This window comes from Otolemur garnettii, unplaced genomic scaffold, assembly GCF_000181295.1.
Source record: "Otolemur garnettii isolate 467f Iridium unplaced genomic scaffold, OtoGar3 scaffold00065, whole genome shotgun sequence".
Taxonomy (NCBI): Eukaryota; Metazoa; Chordata; class Mammalia; order Primates; family Galagidae; genus Otolemur; species Otolemur garnettii.
In genome coordinates this window covers 1,496,695-1,497,747 of record NW_003852460.1, presented here as the reverse complement: position 1 = coordinate 1,497,747, position 1,053 = coordinate 1,496,695, and the positions used below count along the sequence as shown (strand labels likewise).

At 52.8% G+C, this 1,053-nt stretch overlaps 1 protein-coding gene across 1 annotated transcript in view; it reads left to right on the top strand.

The window, feature by feature from the left end:
- The window catches only part of DHRSX (dehydrogenase/reductase X-linked), a 111,105-nt gene extending 110,580 nt beyond the window's left edge, over positions 1 to 525 (top strand). Inside the window, exon 7 of the mRNA XM_012807140.2 lies at positions 104 to 525. Within this exon, the coding sequence (XP_012662594.1) occupies positions 104 to 307 (204 nt within the window). The 3' untranslated portion in view covers positions 308 to 525. The remainder of the gene's footprint in view (positions 1 to 103) is intronic.
- Positions 526 to 1,053: the final 528 nt, after the last annotated feature.

Here is a 1,053-nt window from a genome sequence, read left to right as displayed (position 1 = left end):
AAGCATCTTCAGTCTACCCGCACACAGGACATGTGTGAGCTCTGGGGTCTGCGTCTCTTCTGCTCTGAAAACAGACCCCAATCTTTGCTCCTTCTCCCCGCAGACCCCCGACGAAGGAGCCTGGACGTCTGTCTATGCCGCGGTCACTCCAGACCTGGAAGGGGTTGGTGGCCGCTACCTCTACAATGAGAAGGAGACCACATCCCTCAAGGTGACCTACGACCAGAAGCTGCAGCAGCAGCTGTGGGCCACCAGCTGTGAGATGACCGGTGTTGTCGACGTGACCCATGACACCATCTTGAGATAGCCACTGTTCCAGGAAGAGGCGTGTACTGGGCGACTAGGGAGGACCATGGCCTTCTACATGTCCATCTATAGTCTTGACTCAAATGCCTGAACTTTTGAAGGAATTCCAGGAAGGAAGGAAGCATTGAGGTGGACACCCCCAGGTGTTCCTCAGCTGCAATCCTTGTGATCCCAAAGTGCCAAATTGTCACAGGTGCCATAAATAATTAAAACCTCTCACCTGATTGTGCGGTTTTCCTTCCTTGGCCGCATAGGACTGAGTATGGATGTTCCAGGAGACATGGCCCCCTTGTGAGGGTTCACCACACCCTGTGGGGAGCTGCTGGTTTGTGGGGTGTCTGGTTTCATGTTGTTTTTTCACTAATTCACTCTTGCAGAGACTGAGCTCAGATCCACATGTCCCAGAAGCAGGGACATGGGAGCCTAGACCTAGATATAGGGTCAGTTTATCTGTCCCTAACACCTGATCAGCCTTACTCAAGAGTAGTCAACAGGTGACAATGTGGTGTTGTCGGATCAGAGATACTCAAACATAAGCCAGCTGCAGAGGGGATTCTGTAGGGCCGGGGACAAGCTTAGTGACTGGGGTCACTCTGAGAGTCTCTAGGAATGGGACAAGGACAGGGTCTGGACAGAGGTCAACCTGGGATTCTCTAGTATGTGGATGGGCAGGGCCTGGACAGGGGTCACTGTGGGATTCTCTAGTATAAGGACAGGCAGGGCCAGGACAGTGATCACTGTGGGATT